This window comes from Octodon degus, unplaced genomic scaffold, assembly GCF_000260255.1.
Source record: "Octodon degus isolate 3935 unplaced genomic scaffold, OctDeg1.0 scaffold00007, whole genome shotgun sequence".
Lineage (NCBI taxonomy): Eukaryota > Metazoa > Chordata > Mammalia > Rodentia > Octodontidae > Octodon > Octodon degus.
Window position 1 is genome coordinate 10797751 of NW_004524583.1, and position 17917 is coordinate 10815667.

General features: G+C 49.0%; 1 protein-coding gene across 3 annotated transcripts in view; it reads right to left on the bottom strand.

Moving 5' to 3' along the window:
- Positions 1-17917, bottom strand: part of Ift43 (intraflagellar transport 43) — a 98578-nt gene that overhangs the window by 24268 nt on the left and 56393 nt on the right. For 2 of the 3 annotated variants that reach the window (XM_023700759.1, XM_023700754.1), the window contains exons 4-5: positions 2739-2771; positions 1439-1488 (exon numbers count right to left, since the gene is read on the bottom strand). In XM_023700759.1, the coding sequence (XP_023556527.1) occupies positions 1439-1488; positions 2739-2771 (83 nt within the window). The remainder of the gene's footprint in view (positions 1-1438; positions 1489-2738; positions 2772-17917) is intronic. The other variant, XM_023700765.1, reaches the window with a different exon arrangement.

The following is a 17917-nucleotide window of genomic DNA, read 5'->3' on the forward strand; positions in this document are numbered from 1 at the left end:
TTTTTTAATGTATTTAGTACAATGTCTACAGGGTCTCACTACATAGATTGGACTTGTAGTGATCCTTCCTGTTTTTTACCCTCCCAAGCATTGGGATTAGTGGCATGTGCCACTATGCCCAGTCTCAGTTGATGTCTCAGAGCACTCCGGGGGTGGGCTATGGGGGTGGGGCCAGCACGGCAGGGTGGGGATGACTCCTGGCCCCTGCTTCTGCCTAAGCAGGCTCTTTAATCCACTGAGCTATCTGGCTGGCCCTGACCTACTCCTTTCAACTAGGCCTCATCTCCTAAGTCTCTATCACCTCCCACTAATGCCATCAAATGATGATCTCATCAGTGGATTACTCCACGGATGAAATTAGAGTCCTCATGACCCAAGCTTCTGGCAAAAGCTTTACCTCTGAACACAAGAGGCTTCTGGGGGACATCTTATATACCAACCATAACATGTCCCAATCATAACTTTTACTGTAGTAGGTTTCTTTTTAGAGATACACACTGAATTTTATCTTTTCTCTTCAGGTTTTTTTTTTGTATTTTAGTAAGGGTCTATAGGGTCTCACTACATAAATCGGACTTGTAGTGATCCTCCTGTTTTCAGCCTCCCAAGTGCTGGGATTACAGGCGTGTGCCACCATGCCCAGGCTCAATCACAATCTCAGCACACCCAGGGGCGAGGTCAACAAAGCACTTTATCTGCTGAGCTATTCTGCTGGGCCCTCTCTTCAGTTTTGAACATAGGCTTGTACTGAGCCACAGCAGCTGGCCTTTTCAGGCGCTTCCCTCTCTTCTACAGAGTCAATACTCATTGACTGTCACATGTCACACACTGTGATGCAAAGATAAGTAAAAGGTGGGATCTGTGGTCATGGCGCTTAGACCCTGGGGAGAAAACAGTCTCACAAAGTGTGATACCTCCTTCTGGCTCTAGCTGCCTAGAAGCTCTGTGACTTCAGGCAACTTAACCTCTCTGTGCCTTAGTTCCCATGAGTGTAAAATAGTGACAACAATGGTACTACCTTGTAGGGTTGTGGAGAGAGTCAGGGCTTTAACCCAGAGTTACTGGCCAAATGGGCAGAGCTGATGCCTGGCACATAATAACCACCAATTAGTGTTAGTTCTAGCTGTTACAGTGGAGGTTTGCCAAGGAGGTGGTGCGGGCACAAAGAAAACACATCTCAGCCAGACAGGAAGTAGGACGGGCTGCGCAGGATGCCAGGAGATGCTACTTCCGCTGGGTTTTGAGGACAAGTGAGGTTAGTAGACGAAGAAAGGCATGAGGTACTGGAGGCAGAAAAACACTCAGCAAGGGGTGGGCAGTGAACCAGCATGCGCTATGAGAACACTGCAAAGGCTTTCAGTAGGGCTGCAGCCCAAGAGCTCTTGGGGACCCTGGGGTTCATCTGCAAACCATTTTCATTCCTATAAGGGCAACTTACCTCCATCATCTGATCCATCCAGGCTCTGCTGTCTGAGGCGGTGACTGGCCCCAAAAAAGAAGAAAGGGGAAAATGAATTTCAAGAAAGAATCAACCCTATTTTTTTTTTTATAACAATACAAACAGATCTCTTTTTATTTTTTTTTTTAATTTTATTTATTTATTTATTTGTGTGTGTGTGTGGCCAGCTCAGCCCACCAGGGGGCGGGGCTGGCTGGCATGTGGTGCTGGGGGATTGAACCATGGTCCCTGTGCTTTGATAAGCTTGTTCTAAGTAGGTGCTTTAGACCACTGAGCCATCTCACCAGCCCCCTATTTTTTTTTTTAATTGCACTATTCTTTCCTAGATAAAAATATCCTCGCACCTGCTTTCCCGAATTGTCTTGGTCATACTTAACTGGCACCGAGTCTATCCTGTATGGCTGCATAGGTGGTGGTATGCTGTTACAGAAGGCAGCATAACAGACTACTACACAGTCCCCTGCTCACAGCAGTGTGCAAGTGGGTGGCCTTGTTTTTACAGTACCTGTATCTAGAAATCTTCCTCCTTAGGAGTTGGTTACTGGGGACCAAACCTAGGCATGGTCTACCACTACACCCCAGTCCTTTTTATTTTTATTTTGAGATAGGATTTCACTATGTTGCCCAGGCTGGACTTGAACTTGCAGAAGTTGTGCCTCAGCTTCCAGAGAAGCTGGGATTATAGGCATGTGGCAACATGCCCAGCTTTCCTTTCTGATGTCTTAGGAGAAGGCCACATTTGTGTTGGAATTTGGCATTGCTTTGAGATCAGTACCCTAAACTTGGATAGACAACTTTAAAAAGTCACAACGAGAAATTTAACATAGGCATCAATGACACAGTCCCAACGTTCAGCTGAGGTGGCAGCATTATCCAAACTCTTCATCTTTCATCTAGCTATCTATCTACCTACCTACCAATCTATTTGGTATAGGGTCTCGCTGCATAGATTGGACTTGTAGTGATCCTCCTGTCTCAACCTCCCCATCACTGGGATTACAGGTGCACACCACATTCAGTTTTGGAGCTGGCATGGGGTACTGGGAATCAAACCCAGGTCCTTGTACTTGCCAGGTAGGCGCTTTAGACTATTGACCTATCTCTCCAGTTCCACTATCCAAACTCTTGATCTGGTACACACAATTCCATTCTACCACAGCCAGATTCAATTTTTTTTTTTTTTTTTTTTTAATCCTCTATTCAACACAGGCTGAACCAATAATGGCCAGTAAGACCGTACTGGTGGGAAAGCTCAGCATAAGAAACACAGGAGACATACTCTTCTATCTCTTCAGAAGCCTTCCTTCCCAACCTGAAAAACAAAAAGACAAGGATTAGAAAGCCCACACAGCCCATGTATTGGAGTAGTGTCTTAGTAAAAGTTTTCAAAGGTAGGGCCAGGGCCAGCCAGATAGCTCAGCAGACTAAAGCGCCTGATTAGACAGAACACAGCAACCAGGGTTCGATCCCTGGTGTGCCGTGCCGACCCCACTCCCAGGGCACACTGAGACGGCGATTAAGACTGGGCTTTGGGGCCGGGGAGATGGCTCAGTGGAATAAGTTCTTGCCTGGCAAGTGCAGGGGCCTGAGCTCAATCCCCAGTTCCGCAAAAAAAAAAAAAAAAAAAAAAAAAAAAAAAAAGACTGGGCGTGGTGGTGTGCCTGTAATCCCAGCCTACATAGTGAGATCCTATAGACCCTGTACCATATATATGAAATAATCAAAGGTAGGCCAACTAAGCACACCCCAAATCTGTGTCCCCTTCCCCTTGGGCAGGAAGGAATGGCTGACCATGTCATGCCACACCATTTACTGTTGAGTTCAGGGCCAACAAGGAGCTTCACACTCGAATCAGCAGAGGTGATATGGTGGCCTCCCCTGGCTCCTAACTGACCCACTGCTAAAGCATCTTCCGATGAGGCCCTGGGCTCAGCTGGGCGCATCAGCTGACAGCACATGCAGCTTTCCAGGAGCCGCCCACACGAAGGACCAGAGACTCTGTGACAGGTCTGGCTGAGGAATGAGACATTCCTGAGACATCCCACGAGAACAGAGCATCTGCTTGACACAGCTTTACCCCAAGTAGCAGCCCTGCACATCAGGGGTGTAAAAGCCATCTGGAAAGCCATAAGACCTGCAGGCTGCAGGCCCCGCAATAAGACTTCAGAATCAGCTGGTCTGGGGGAGAGCTCAGGACTATGCAGTTTAAATAGATTTCCAGGTACTTCTCATCTGAATCAGGCCACTACTGACTCTGAGAGATACTGACCTCAAGGCTCTCAGTGCCAGGTGTAGGAGCGCACACCTATACTCCTAGCTCTTGGGAGGCTGAGGCAGGGGATCACTGCGAGTTCAGGTCAGCCTGGGCTACACAGTGAGACTCTCTATTTAAAAAAAAAGTCTACTAACAAAATGTTGATAATGATTAGATTTGGGTGTGGAGTGTATGGGGCTGATACTTCTGTATGCCTGAATATTCCCACAGTAAAGGTGTGGCTTTTGTTTTAAGTGAGTTCTTTGGAGTCAGAAACTTGGCACCATGAAGAGCCCAGAGGCAGGATGCATCAAAAGCCCTTGACAGTGTGGTCCACGGACCTCACTAGCAAGAGCTGGGTCACAGCCAACCATCAAGTCCTGAACACACGAATAACTCCTCCCGAGAGAATAATCAGAATTAATTTTTGGTCAATTAAAAAAAGTAAAAAAAAAATAATTAAGCTCAAGTTTAACACAGGTTACCTTCATGAAATTTAGATGATATCAATAGTCCATTTAAAAGGTCATTAATCATCTTGGGAGGCTATAAACAGGCGGATCACTACAAGCCTGATCTAGTAGTGAGACCCTGAACACCCTGTAGACCCTTCCCTAAAATACAAAAAAAAAGAAAGAAAGAAAAATCTGAAAGTCCAAAAAAAGGTCATTAATCCACAGGTCAGGGGGCCTGCCCCTTAGCTCAGTTGTTTAAGTGGCTGCTTCAACCAAGCAGTCAGGCTCAGGTTGCTGTGGTTCGATCCCCACAACTCCAGCCAGCCAAACATGCCCTGAAGGCATTCTGAGCAAAAAAAAAAAAAAAAATCCACAGGTCATTTAAAAGAAACAGAAAACAAAGGCTGAAGTCAGGACAATGGGCAGGGAAGTTGGAAGAGCAGGGTTACTTCGAAGGTGGCAGCTTGTGACTCTTACAGGGACAGCCCGAGGAGCAGGGCAGGGCAGGGCAGCCCAGATGAAGTGGAAGAAGCTGTGGGACCACCAGCATGGCGCTGCCGTGTAATGAGGGACCCCAATGCCTATTCGAGGCAGACGATGAGGAAGTGAATACGCCAGCGCTGCCAAGTCTCCTCCTGCGTGGAAGGATGCAAAGCTCTTGTTTTCACCCCCACTGTGGCGTAGGACCACCGCTTCTAAGCGTCCTCTCAAAGCCCCACTCCGCTGGTGCATCACCAACAGTAGAAGTGCCTGAATGCCAAGAGGCAACAGAAGACAGGACAGGAAGCTGGGATGCCTAGGCAGCGCTTTCGTTTGCACATGAGAGGCACGCACCTCTGAAAGAAACAATGATAGAACTAACCTTTGCTGGGGGCGGGGTGGGAACTGCTTAAATGCCGTCTATCTCCTCAATGTCTAAAAAGGGGGTAAGTTTAACACTCAGTTTAACTGCTGTGGAGCCCACACCTTGTTCGCTCTCCCTCAGGGGGAGCCCAGTGACCCACCATAACCCTGTTCCTCGGGCTGTCCCTGTCTTTTCTCTCTATGCAAGGAGATCAAAGTAGCTCCTGGATGGGCAGCGGGATGCCCTCAGGTAGCGTGTTCTCTCACCCTCTGCCACAAATGACAGGTTCGGGCGTGCCTTCTGCACGGTGGGATGGAGCCTCTGCTGCTGATCTGGATTATGGACGGGGAAGGGCCACTTCTAGGCCTTCTCCAGCCTGTAAATGAATTTGGTCTGGGCCAGTTTACTTAACATGAACTCACTGTTCAAGTTGGGAGATCTTGTACTAAAGTCCAGGTCTCTAGATTCTTAAGATAAAAAGCCTGGCAACTCTGGGCTTGCAGCTGAAGTGCCTGAGCTGAAGTACCCTCCTCTTTGGGGCTCCCCAGAACCCCAAATCACAGTCTACACTGCTGGTTTCCTCACAGGAATCAGGGGATAACAAGGATGTTACCTACAGCTAGGTAGATACCAAATGTAAGGAAACAAAAGCCAGATGAAGTAAGTATAAGGCAGGTCTTAGAGAACTGGCAGGGAGTGTGTTTCTTTAAGAAATGTGATTATGCAATAATTCACATATGATTTCAGGATTATATAATATGGAATAAAACCCCACTTCACGGATTTATTTTATCTGCCTAGTTCCCGAAGGCACCTCAAGAGGTACAGCGATCTAGAGCCCACGATACACAGGAGCTGGAACAGTGGTTTTTTTTTTTTTTTTTCTTTTTTCTCAATTTTATTGAGAAACAAGTAGCAATGAGAGTTTCAAAACCGACTAGTAGGACAGTTTCAATAATTATTACACTGCATATTGTTGTCTTCTTAGTGGTTATTCATAGTACAAGATGCAGACATGATATCCTGCCCACAAACACAATTAGTACAAATCTTTCTATTCATTAAGAGAAAGTAGCTGTATATCTATCCTATTTTGAATATACAGATACAAAATGGCCCTTCATTTGTATCCCCCTTTTTTGTTTAGTTTTGTCAGAGATGGGTATTCCATTGTCATTTAAATATTGTAGGTGTGTGAATTCAGCAAAATATTAGGCAAGTTTGGTAGATTACCACCAGCATTTTCTTCCTTTCCTTTCTTCTTTTTATAATGAAATAGGATAAGAATTATACATAAGCTTTTATTTTTAGTCCTATATGTTATACACATAACCCATCATAATATAGGTTGTATTTTCAAAATTACTACTGAGGGGTTATAAACAGCCAAAGAAACAAAAACCTGAAACACAGTAGTCTACCATAGCTCACCAGAGTGGGTAACCAGAGGAGGGCCTGGTGGTGAGATCCTGCCTCCCACAGATTTCAGGCACACAGGCTGAGGGAAAATGTTGTGGGTCCTGGGTCACCCCTTCCTCAGACACACTTCTTTGCCAACTTCTGGGGAAACTGAAGCCCCCATGGCCTGGTCCTGGCACCACACCATGGTGGACAGTCTGTCCAGCTGTGGTCAGCATAGTCCTGGGCTTTCTAAACACTCCTGCAGCCAGGGCTGTGGGCCTTCTCCCTCAGATGTGGCTACCAGAGGGTTGGGAACTTGGCAATGGTCTTAATCGCTTTGGGGAAACAAGAAGTGAGGAGAGCACGTCTCTCTCCGTGATCTCCACAGACTGTCTCGCCTGTCAGCACAGCCTCGGTTGAGCTCTGGGAAAGTAGCAAAAACAGTTTTAGCAGTGCCATTTATATGCAAGGACACTGGGCACTGCAGTGTAGGCCTCCCCCAAACACAGGGCCTGTCACTGATGAGGCTGAAACTAGCCTGCATCTGGATTCGCATTACAGGCCCCACATGCATTGCCCCAAGCCTTTTCAAAAGCAGGCCTCAGCTGATTATCTTATGTCCTGAGGGTACCCCAACATCTGTTTGGGTTTCCTGTGCAGACAGTCCCTTATGGAAGGCACTAGATGGCACAGAGTATCAAAAGCTGGAGACAGTCCTTTGAACAGGTGGCCCTCTACCAGGGGCGTACAGCACAAACCACACCTGGGAAGTTTCTCAGTGTACATGTTCTAGGCCCCCCGGGTAGTAATTTCTACAAAGGAGCCCTCTTGCAACTATCAGAACCACTGCCTCAGCCTTATTTCAGGTAGCAGGCCAAACAATGCCGTTGCTAAGCAGCAGAACTGGAACCTATCTGCCTTTTCCTTCTGCCTGACATTTTCCCCCTGGAAGTGTTAATAAACTTGCACTTAACCTAAAGGCTGAGGTGACAAGGCAATGGCCTGGGCCTACGTGGCCTACAGCAAGGCCTGTGTGCCCCCGTCGGTGTGCTGACAGTCACACAGGAGTCCCCGGCACTTGTCCTCAGCAAGCCGGAGCAGAGTGGACCGGATTAGAGATGCTCGTTCAATATGCAAAGTGTACAGCTTGGACAATGCTGAACCAGCACTCTGAAAAGTTAATTAAATGCCAGGTTTCTTTTTAAGAGCCAGTCCATCACTTGCTGACGCTTTGGCCATTTTGTAGAATGGAGCTTTCCCAGTGGATGATCAGAGTAAACATCCTCCCTCGCCTCCTACATCGGGGCTGGGGTAACAGAAGTAAGGACACGCTGGCTGGCGCCTCCCTGTGAGAGACCATGCCCGGCTTGGCCAGCAGCTAGGCTGGGGAGAACTGTGACCATCTCAGCGTGGGCCTCTGCAAACTGCCAGAGACACTCCCCCGTGAAGCCACCTTGGATTTACACAAACGGGCATGGGAGCAGGGCTGTCTTTCTATGGCCACCTTCATCTAAGGCCTGGTCCCCTACTCAGCACTCTCCTGGTCTGCACCCCAGCTTCTTTCTGACCTCCACTTGCCTTCTTCTCTGATCTGATGGCTGATGCAGCCACTCTTCCTTACACAGGCCCAGGCACTTCCCCCACATACCTGAGGGCAATGGCAGGCAGCACCTCAAGAACCCGCTAGGTACCAAACACTGACCTTCTTATGTGTTACGGCTATTATAATACTGTATGTTACATATACTGTTATACATAGTATCACAGAATGACCACATTACCTTATCTAATTCACTTCATTTTACAGATGAAGAGACCTACACTCAGACACGCAGTGCCCTGCCGAAGGTCACCCACCTAGAGAGGGGAGGACCAGACTGCTGGGTGGGTGTCTGACCCCAGGGCCCAGCACTTAGCCCCTCTGCAATAGACACACTGCAATTCTACACAAAGAACGCTTCCTCTGCAGGCTCTGCTTCAAATCCAGTGAGCACAACAAGGACACACTTTCAACTTATAAAGGGTGTCGGCTTTGCCAGGCCTGAGATTTAGTAGTCAACTCGGGCTTAATTGTTCTGAGTGCTTTATTATGTATGTGTTTTACTTGCAACAGCTTGCATTTTGGCTACAAAAGAGCTCTGTCTAGTTAAGTCCCTCCCCGCCCCCCCCCATCACTTTTGCTGAAATGCAATCCCTTTCCTGGCATTCAGAGACCACACTGATGTTCATCTGGTCACTGAGAACAGGCTCAATCTTGCTGGTGCATCCCACACCCGCCGCCACCCAGGCCGGAGGACTCTCAGGTCCTCATGGGCGCTCTCTGGGGAGAAGCCGCCCAGCCTGCGCTCTGTCCTCTTGTGCTCCTGCCATGTCAGGGGCCTGGGCTGCCCATCATGATTGAGAGGCCACACAAGAAAGACTGTGTCCGTGGGACTCTGCAGCAGTGCCCACCACAGGCACAAGGCCCGACGCTGCAAGGCAGCAAGACTGCGCCGCCGCCGCCATCCGCCCAGCTGGAAGTTCTAATGGAGCACTACAGAGATCTAAATGGAGATGAAGTATCGCAGCTCCGAGGACAGCCAGGAGGCTATCTTTATGCAGCATGACAACGTTCAGTGGTTAGTTAGACACCGTTAACCTGTTTTAGCAGGGGACATAACTGGGATAAATGGGGGAGAGTGTCCCTGAAGCCACTTAATACCCATGGCACACACCACACCCTGGCCTCACTTTCCCACTGGTGGAAGATAGAACAGGCTTCTGAGGAGTCGAGAGTGGGGTACCGGAGCCAGGACAGGCCCCTGGGAAGGACCTACCAGGTCTACCCCGACATACCACTGCCTATGGCTCAAGGAGGAATGGGAAGGGTTTGGACAATGTGAGCAACTACAACTGGTCACAGGTGAGAGAAACTGAAAGCCACAGCAGGGTGCTCACTGCACAGAAAGAAAAACGGTTTTCTTTTGGGTACTGGGGACTGATCCCAGGGCCTTTGTACTGAGCCACCCTGCGCCCCTGGAGCTAGGGTCTCACTAAATTGTTAAATTGCACAGGCTGGCCTAGAACTTGGGATCCTCCTGCCTCAACCTTTTAAGTAGCTTAGATTACAGGCATTTATCACTGGGCCAGAGGCCAAACTCATAAAAAAAAAAAAAAAGCAAGAAAAAGATGAATGAGATTAACAACTAAACAGCACCAAATGTACCACTACCGTGGAGGAAAAGAAATCAGAGTGCCATCTTCTTAAAATGCTCTCCACCCTTATACTTGTAAAATGTCCAATAACAATCACACAATGGCTTCCAAACCTCCAAGAGCTAAATCTGACCCCCCTCTGAGAGGAAGAAGGCTGTGTGTCCCAGATGAGGTCACCAGCAAATTCCCAAACCAGGAGGCTACTTTATTACCCTTGCTTCTGCCAGAATGTGCGAGAAACCCACTGGTGTAGCATGGCCACCCCTCATCCCCCCATGCTCCCCAGCACCAGGCAGCGAGCTGGACGCTTGGGTCCATGTGCTCAGAGCACCAGTGGAAAAGCTACAGTAACTGAAGTCTTCCTTAGTGGACAGGATTTTCCTCACTGAAGTTGCTCCTGAGAGGTAAGATGCCAACCCCCTCTTCTCTTTCCTCTCCCTAGCTCTGTCTTTTAATCTTTTTTTTTAAAAATCATTTCTTTATTTATTTGGTACAAAGTCTCGCTATGCAACTCAGACTCATAGTAATCGTCTTGTCTCAGCCTCCACAGCGCTGAGATTATAGACACGTGACTCCATTCTTGGTTTTGGTGGCTGGAACGATGCGCCTGGGGTTCCAGGACTGCACACAGCATGTGGTCCTGGGAAGTGAACCTGGGTCCTTGCGCCTACCGGGCAGGCTCTTAGACTGCTGAGCTGCCCCCTCACACCCCGTCCTCCTACCCCTAGTTCTTACCAGTCACATGTGAACAGTAGTAGGTATTATATTTTCTCCCTTCTTTTAAAGACAAGCAAAAATTTCCTGGCACCCAGTTTGGCACTTTGGGGTTTAGGTCACACTAGATCATATTTGCCTCCTGTCAGCACAGTTCATTAATAAGGCACTTGGGAGAAAGATGAAAAGTCTGTCCTGTCTGTCCCCTTGAAGCAACTGTGGAGTACAAGGCAATTTCTGGGTGAGGTCTGCCCCCTGCTGGGCACTATTCAAATGACATTTTTGTTCTGATTCAAACTCCAAAGAGAATTCCAAAAGGAAGAAAAATAAAAGGATGAAATAAACACAACAGTCTTAGTTGCTTAACACAGACATGGGGAAATATCAAGTGAATTTATGTGTGCTCTCTGGAAAAAATGGCTGGGAGTGTGGAGCTCTGAGGTGTCTTAAATGAGCCTTATTTTAGTCAAGAAGGCTTTGCAGGATTGCTAATTACCCACTAGGCACACATGGGAGGAGCTGAGACCTGAGGATCTTTTGTTTAGAATGTTATAATCCTGTGGGAGAAAAGAATGTAACAGAAATAACACGAATATCTCCCTAAACTCACACTGCAGGGCCAGAGAGGTCCTGCAGCCGCTAGATGTGGAAACGGCAAGCAGGAGTTATTCCAGGGCCCGAGAGAACGTCCCAGGCCAGCTGGGGGCAGGGCTGGGCCAGAAGCCCCTCACGCACAGCCTTTGTGCTGTGGTTCTAGAGCAGCCCAAACTTCGGAGGCCGGGCGAGGCTGGCGTGAGAAGACTGTCACGGGAACACCCAAGAGGGCAGCAGCCACTCTCGCTGGGAGACTGGGGAGGCTTCCTGGGAGACACAGGCAGGACAGCCTCGGAAGGAAGGATGCAACCGAATAAAGGCCATAGGGACACAGGGGCCGGGCATGGCCAGAAAGCAGCAGAGGAAGCCAAGGGGCTGAAACAGACCAAGCAATGGCTGCACGTGTAACCGCTGCCAGGGTCGCTGGGCGAGCAGGCAGCCTGCAGAGGGGGTACCAGCTCTGTACTGCATGCGCTGCATGGGTCAGGATCAGCAAGGTGCTGTGGGGCCAGGGATCAGTGTCCACTGGGTTCTTTTTCCCTTCCAGTTATTTAAACCAATATATACAGAGCGGGACCAGTGAAAGTGTAGCGTGCAACTCACTTTGCCTTTTGCAGCGGTGTGAACGCAGTGCCTGAGTTAGGCAGCAGAGCCTGCTCCTCCTCCAAGAGGGAGGAGGGCAGAAGCAGCAGTTGAGAGCCGCGACAGGCGGGCAGTCCCTGAGCCTCTGCCACGTCCCAGTGCCGCCTCTAGGAATTTGCTCTGGCTGTGTACTTAATGCACCCACCTCCTGTGTTCTTTCCATAGATTTCTTACTTTTATTGTAGTATATTTATTTAAAAGAAAACTTTGGGGGCTGGTGAGATGGCTCAGTGGTCTAAAGCACCTACTTAGAACAAGCTTAGCAAAGCACAGGGACCACGGTTCAATCCCCCAGCACCACATGCCAGCCAGCCCTGCCCCCTGGTGGGCTGAGCTGGCCACACACACACACACACACACACAAATAAAATAATAAATCTTAAATTTAAAAAATAAATAAATAAATAAAAGAAAACTTTGTATCCTCAATGGAAAGCTAGCATCACCAATCATGGGGAAGACAATGGTAAGAAAAATACAGCTTTAAAAAAAAACCAAACTAAATTTCATTACCGCTAGATAAGGTGATTGGCCAAAAGTCTGATCCCACAGCTTATTCTCTGCGGAGAGGGGAGGCTGGCAGCAGGGCCGCCAACTGTTAGTACACGCGAGCTGCAGACACGGCTTTCTGCTACCCTTATCAGAGGGCCCGAAGGCTCGCGGAGTTACTGCACGACTCACCACCAGTCTTAGGGAAGCACGGCTTACAGCATGCAGGCTGGAGACGGAAATGAGGCGGACATGGTGAAGGAAACAAACAGAACCAGGTGTCTGCAAGTCCGAAGCAAGCCTCCCAGAGCTTCTGGAGTGTCACTTCAGTTCAACTGTAATTGCCGCATGGAGCTTGTCTTTTACTTCTCCCTAGGAGAATGTTCTGCTTTGTAACAGAGAAAGCTATAAAGACTTCCTGTTAGTCACTAACCTATTCTATTCCTTGCTCCTCTATTACATGTCGTGGTCCTCCCTGCCTCAAAGCCCACAAGTAACCGAGACTGGTCAGAGGGGTTAAGTGCACAAAAAAAGAGGGTCCTTGTGTCATTAGAGGGGCCCCAACACATCAGTAGAAAACCCAGATTAAGCAGAGGGCTTCTATTTCACATGCATATTTACACCTACACCTGTCCGGGCTGCTGCTTATGTCATCACTGCTTTCAGTTACTTCTCAATGAAAGACCAAAAAGAAAAGGGAAGTAGGTAGAATATTCATAGACGCATTTTATTTTCAAGAGAAGGAATCCATCAAAGGGAAACCAAGGAGATCGCTTCTGTGGGGAGGGTCGTAACCGGTGGCTGGCATCCATCACACTCCCTCCTGGCTTCCGGCGACTCCCCTGGCAGGGCAACCCGGCCCTCTCAGCACAGGCTGGCTGGTTCAGGGGACACCATTTTTTGCCTTAAAAGTTTCTCTGTTCAGTAAGATTGCTTCATATGATCAACATTTCATTTCTGGGAGGTCCTGGAGGACAGCAGGAGGGTCGATTTTATTCTAACGGACTTGCTTTGCACAAATAGTACAATGCACGGCCTTTTCATGAACCCGAGATGAATGTGCTCAGCGCTCCGGGTTTGAGAATGGGCAGGCGCAGAATGCATGGCACATTCCATTACACTAATTAGCTCTATGACCTTGGGCCATGGGGCAAGGTGACATCTAAGTGCCTCGGTAAGACCAGGTGCCACAGAGTCACTTGAACTTCCCAAGCCTTATTTTGCCCATCACCAACTGGAGGGAGCTGGATTGAGCACTGCTCAAGTCTCTCCTCAGCTCTGGCCCCGTTTCCACCACCCCTGCCACCTCATCCTCTACTCTGGGAACCCCAAAAGCCCCTCCCCCACAACTAGCTTATCTTTGCTGTAAAACTTCAATCAGAAGATGTAATGTGCTTGTCCACAGACCTCCCCCTTTTCATAACTAAGTTGATCTGAACTTTCTTCCTATTTAAGAGCCACGGCCTTTTCCTCCTTGGTAACTTCCCTTGTCTTTTTTACCTATTGTCAAAACCTGCTACCACTTTCTCAATTGCATAGAAAAATCTTACAGCTAGACAGCTTTTCCTAAGCTGTTCACCTGTCCTTAATACCCGCAACTGTTTCTTCCTAATGAGACCTCTGTGTTTCCTTCCCCACCACACAGCTGGACAGGGGGCATCTGCACCTGCTGAGCCTCCAAACATACAGCTCCACAGCCAGCTCTCCTGTTCTCCAGGTCCAACTCAAAGGCCCAGCTCACATGCTCAGGGGCAGGCCAGCCAAGGTGTGTGGCCAGGCTCTGCTCTTGGACCCTGATTTGGACAAACAACTTGAAACCAGTGGTTCTGAGCATAGGCTCTAGGATCCAAGGGTTCTATGGTTTGAATGTTGAGCTCTGTATATATTGAAATGTAACCCCCAGTGCAGCAGTCGTGAGAGATGTGGCCTCCAGGACAGAGAATTCAGCATCTGACCAGAGGGCAAAGGGAGCACATAAGGCCCTTCTGTCCCTCTCCCTTCTGCCACTCAAGGACACAGCTCTATGTATTATCTTGGAAGCATAAGAGCAGCCTGCGGCAGACTCCAAATCTGCTGCTGCTCCATCTTAGTCTTCCCAGGCTCCAAAACTGTAAGAAACACATTTCTATCATCTACAAATCACCCAATCTATCATACTTTGTCAGAGCAACAAGGACAGGCTCAGGCAGAGGGCTGGGCTCGAATCAAAGTTCTCCCACTGCCTAGCTATGTGCTCTTTAGGTAAGTTGCTGAAGCTGGGGAGAACCCCACATTCCACTTCGAGAGCTTCATCTGAAAGTCCAGCAGGTTAATTCAGGCAAAACATTTAGCATAATGTAATGAATGAGGGGGATACACACGGACGGGCAATTGCAGCATTGTGTGAATATCACACAAGGCACTTATGTAAGCTAAGCAGGCCATGATGACACCAGGCTACAGGATCTTAGGAGACCATGGTCACGTGTGAGCTCTGTGTTGGCTACAACATCACTCCTTATGACCACAGAAGCACTTACTCAACAGTAGCTACTGCTGCCATTACTGTCATTGTCACTCCAGACTTCACATTCCCTGCGCTGCTTCTCCTTGCTTGGGATCCCCAGCCCAGAAATGGGTGCTGGCTATGAACGTACATCTGAGTGGCTTCATGCTTTGGGCCTCTAGTGGCTGTCATTCCCTGGCTTGGAAGCCTCGGTGGGCACATCCAGTGGCCCACCCTCGCCTGCTGGCCAGGAGCTCCCACCTGTGGCCTTATGTCCCACCAGGGATGCTGAAGCTGGATAATGCGGCCTACAGCAAAACGAACACTGCCTCCAAGTTCCACGGCACTCTCCCTTTCGGTTTTTCCATCCCCTGCTTTACTTTCACTGCCTCTTGGTTCCCTTCCTTCATTTCAGTCACTTTTGTTTGTCCTCATCTAAAAGGCAACTTTTTCCAGCTTTCACATTCTTTGAAAGAGTCCCCATTCTAAGAAGCTTCTAGATTCAGGTGAAATCACCTCTTTCCTGCTTAGTGCACCTACCCCTCCACATCACATAGCATCTTTATGGTAAGATGATCTTACTTAGGGACTGCAGGATCTTCGTTTGATGGTGCAGACCACAGAAAACAGCCCAGGCCCACCCAAAAGCCATTTCCCCACACTCTCCATTCAAAACTCAATTCTGTTTGGGGAGACAAGAAGCCCAACTAAAGATACTTTTTTTCAGCCTTTCTCCTATGAGATGGGGTATGTGCCACATTTTGGACCCATGTGGAAACCACTACAGCTCTAAACAGTATATCTTTCTCTCTAGCCTTCAAAAAAACAAAGTCTGAGAGAGTCTTCTACCTTCACCTCCACATTATTCTCTATTTTTCTTTCCTGGAAAATAGATGTGAAGCCTGCAGATGGAGGAACCATCAAATAACCATAAGGTGACATAAGCCACATGCTGAGGATGGTGGGACCAAAACATGGGGCCCTACTGAGCCCCATCCTCTTGTTTTTTTAGATGAATACTTTTCTGAGTAAGTCGCCATCGATGGAGCTTTCGATGGAGCCGCCATCGATGTTTGCAGGTGAATGCGACCTCGGCTACAGAGCTCACCCTCTGGCAGATGAGGATGAAGGGAGGGCGGCCTGAGAAAGGCCAACCTGGCACAGTCAACCTCATTTGACCTTACTGTCCCCCCTCAGAGAAAGCAGGGATGCAAAATGGATTCTGGGTGAGTGAGCTTCAGGAAACAGGTGACAGACATCGCCAATACCTGCTACAGAAACAGGTCTCATGCTGCAGGAAAAGGATGAACAGCCCCTCTCCACTCGGTCTGCCCTCAAGAGAACACACCTGGTAGTGGAGACTCCAGGGGACAGAATGCTGTTTGCAATGAAAAGGGTGGAATTCTGGGTCTGGATTCCCACCCTCCCTATTCTACCTCTGTGGAGGAGGCCGACGCTGAGCTGATCTTGAGCAGCAAGCGCTCTCAACAGCTGCAGCTATGTCATGAAGCCTCCAGACACAGCCACAAACACTCTGGGAGCTTCCAGGCTAGAGAACAATGACTCAGCCGTGTGTGGGGAGGGCAGCACCCCCACTCCACCAGGACAGAGTTCCTGAGCTCTGGCCCCTTCCTAACCTTGCCCTAAGTGTCTCTTTATCGAGCTGCTCGCTTGCATCCCTCAAAATGCTCTTAGTAGGCTTTGTGTGACCACGACAAAATACCAAGATGGTCAACCTAAAAGGAGGACAGGCTTTCTGTGGCTCTGTCTCAGCAGTTACAGTCCACAATGCCTGGCCTGCTTGCCTCGGGCCTGGGGTGGCACAGCTCATTGTGGCGGAAGCACTTGCCCTAGGAGAGCTGTTCATATCACGGCTGTCAGGAAGCTGAGAGACCACAAGACAGAGCTTGGGTCTGGGCCACCATAAGGGCACGCCCCTGACAGCCAACTTCTTCCCCCAGGCCCCGCCTTTTAAAGGTCCCACCACCTCCAAAGAGCACAGAGCGCTGGGGACCAAGCCATTAACACATAGCACTTTAGGGCCATTCAAGACCCAAACTATAGCAAATATCCTCTGCAGAAAATCAGCGATAGTAAATAAAATATTTCCCTCAGTTCTGTGAGCCACCATAGCAGGTTAGCTGAACTTGCAGGATGTGATGCTAACTCCAGAGAGTGTCAGAATTGAGTCAAATTACAAGACACCCGCTGGTATCCACTGGAGAATCACTTGGTGTAAGGAACACATGGTATCAGGGTGAGAGTGTACTGAGAAGACAGCAGGAGGAAAGGGAATCCTGCCATGTGAGAAATGGACTTCTTTCCCACCTGCAAATACTCCAAGATGGTGCCGCATCAAAAGGCATTCAGAAGAGGTGTGATAAAGTGTTCCTTGTACTACTCACCAGTCAGCATTTCAGTGGCTTCTAGTTCCTGAAAATAAAAACAAAGCCCTGGCCTAGTTCTTCCCTACCCTGACTGTCCATCCTCTTCTCATTCTGAAAACCCTGTGGGCCATCCAGGCCACCGTCCACCTAGCCCGTGCCTGGAAGGCCTGTTCCTTCCTCACTGCTTGCCCACTGTTTGACTCTGAGACAGTGACTCACAGGTTAACGGGATCTGTTCTGAGCAGTCTGCTGCACAGTGCTGTCAGCCAGTCACACGCACTTTCTGAGAGGGGCAGGGTCCTTGCGACCACTTGGTGTCAGCAATGAAGAGTCAAAGCCTGGGTGGGATATACTGGCTGCTCCCAGTGCCTCACAAGGTGCTACACTGTGGCTGCTGCTGACTTCCCTCACAGTGTCCTCTTCTGCTGGCTATGGCAGCACAGGCCCGTAATCCCAGCATTCTGAGAGGCTGAGGCAGGAGAACTGCCAAGTTGGAGGACAGCCTGGGCAACTCAGCCACTTAGTGAGACCCTGCCTTAAAGTAAAAAATAACTTGCTTTCCAGAATCATAATATTCTGCAGTGACAAAAAAGTGAACCATGAGATCATTTAGCCTAAGCTGCTTCAGGGAACTTTGAGCCAAGAGAGTGCACAGGCTGTGCCCCAATGCTCTCTGGCCAGTGAGAGGCACATGGGGACAAGAACATAGGCAGATGTCCTGACTTTTTTTTGTTAATTTTGCAGTACTAGAAATCAAACTCAGGACCGTGTGCTTGCCAGGCAGGCGCTTATGCTGCTGAGCTACATCCCCGGCCTCGTCCTGACTTCTAACACACACTAAGAGGAGGCTCAGCAGTGAGCCCAGCAATCTGCCTCACAGGCAGAGACCTGGCCCTAGCTAAGGCACACGTTGAGCACCTCCCTCTGGGCTACTCTCCCCTCAGCCTACGAATGGAGGTGCAGGCTCTCAAACCAGAGGTGGGAGGGCTCCCGAGTGC